At 43.4% G+C, this 1,679-nt stretch overlaps 1 protein-coding gene across 1 annotated transcript in view; it reads right to left on the bottom strand.

The window, feature by feature from the left end:
• Nucleotides 1–393, bottom strand: part of LOC113804287 (transcription elongation regulator 1) — a 1,158-nt gene extending 765 nt beyond the window's left edge. The window contains exons 1-2 of the mRNA XM_027355151.2: nucleotides 335–393; nucleotides 1–116 (exon numbers count right to left, since the gene is read on the bottom strand). The exon at nucleotides 1–116 is cut by the window's left edge and continues 765 nt beyond it. Coding sequence (XP_027210952.1) covers nucleotides 1–116; nucleotides 335–362 — 144 coding nt within the window. The 5' untranslated portion in view covers nucleotides 363–393. The remainder of the gene's footprint in view (nucleotides 117–334) is intronic.
• Nucleotides 394–1,679: the final 1,286 nt, after the last annotated feature.

Genomic DNA, 1,679 nt, shown 5'->3' with positions numbered 1-1,679 from the left:
GAGATCCGGGGCGCCGTAGGAGTAGCCGTTGCCGTTAGAGGGAGGAGGAGGAGGAGGGGCGCCGTAGCCGGATGATGGTGCGCCGCCTGGAAGACGGTTGGCCTGCGCCACGGCCGCTGCGAAGATAAAAATAAGTGAAAAAATTACAACAAACCTCTCCATAATATTCCAGCGCAAATGAAGACAAAGACAACACTATTTGTAACATCCCCTCTTTAAAATAAATCGATAAAAAGAAAAATAAATAACAAATCTATCAGATCTACGATTTATCTCCAACAACCATTCAGACTAGGACCCTCCCCCCTCGTCCCTTTAGCCAAGAGCCCCCTACCAAGGAAGACGAAGAAGAGCGGGTTCATCGTGTCGTCGGAGCTGGAGGAGCTGTGATACCGGAGGAGGAAGACGCCTGCTATATATACTCACGCCGCGGGAAGCCATCGGCGCTCCAGTGGGAAAGTGCTCTCTCTCTCAGGCAAGGTCAAGCTAGGGGAGAGGCGGCGGGAGGTCACTCTGCCTCGACCCAGCATGGTCATTGCCAGAGGGGGTCGAAGAGGAAGAATGAGGGAGCGAGCAAAGACCAAAGAAAACGGGGGATTGGCTCGAGGTGGGGTGAAGAGGCTCTTTCCTTCTCACGATATTAACGGCTTCTATTATTTTCTCATCTGTTTCCATTAATCTAATTGTAGCCATCTCAGCGGATGTTATTTTTTTCTTTGTTTATCAATTTGTCGATATCATTAAGATGAAGAAGATAAGATAATAAAATTCTATAAAATATACATATCTTTTTATCTTATCTCTATTCTCAATCAGTCTCCATCTACCTATGCATATTTTCCGTTTTGTGTCAATATCCATAACTGTGTTTTCTTTTCATTTCATTTATTTAACACTCTATTACCATGGAGAGGGACTACACTAAACAAGTCATGTCAGAAACCAGACGTTCACCAGGATTTTCCTTTCGTTTTCACTTCTTTTCACTTTCTCTCTTCCTTTTTAGGTCTCTCAATCCTAATATTTTCATTCTTGGAATCACTTATTTTATTCATTCTTATTCGTCATTATTGTGATTATTTGACTTTTGTTTCGGCATTTATCTCTCTCTTCAGTTGTTTTGGTTTAAAATAAACTTTTTTCATCCTCTTTGTCTGTCTTGCTGCCTCTCTATCTATCTATCTATCTATCTATCTATTTAGCTGTCTATCTATCTGTCTGTCTGTATGTCTGTCTATCTATCCCTCTATCAATCTATCGACCTTTTCCTCCTTTTAGCCCGCCTTTCCGACCTCCTTGTATCTCCCTTCCTCCCTTTCCATCCACATCTCCCTCCCTCTCTCTTTTATCTCCCTCTCTCTCCCTCTCACCCGCTATTTCTCTCCTTCCTTCCCCCTCTCCCTCCTCCATATTCACAATGGCACACTGACGAAGGAGAAAGTAAATGAAAAACAAAGAAATGAACAGAGAAAAAAGGAAGAAGACAAGAATGGACAATAAAGGAGAGAAATACGAGCCAAGCGACGACATAACACAATGGGAAGAAGCATTTTGTGAATGTTTTAAGACGCTCCATCTAAGGGTCTTGAGGGGAAGGGAAAAATGGTGGTGATACGTAAATACAGTGAGGAAAGGGGGTGGTGTTTGGGTGATGAAAAGGGGCGTGGAAAGTGGGAGGA

The sequence above is a fragment of the Penaeus vannamei genome, chromosome 15 (genome assembly GCF_042767895.1).
Source record: "Penaeus vannamei isolate JL-2024 chromosome 15, ASM4276789v1, whole genome shotgun sequence".
Lineage (NCBI taxonomy): Eukaryota > Metazoa > Arthropoda > Malacostraca > Decapoda > Penaeidae > Penaeus > Penaeus vannamei.
The sequence above is the reverse complement of the archived record's forward strand: the minus strand, read 5'-3'. Positions and strand labels throughout refer to the sequence as shown.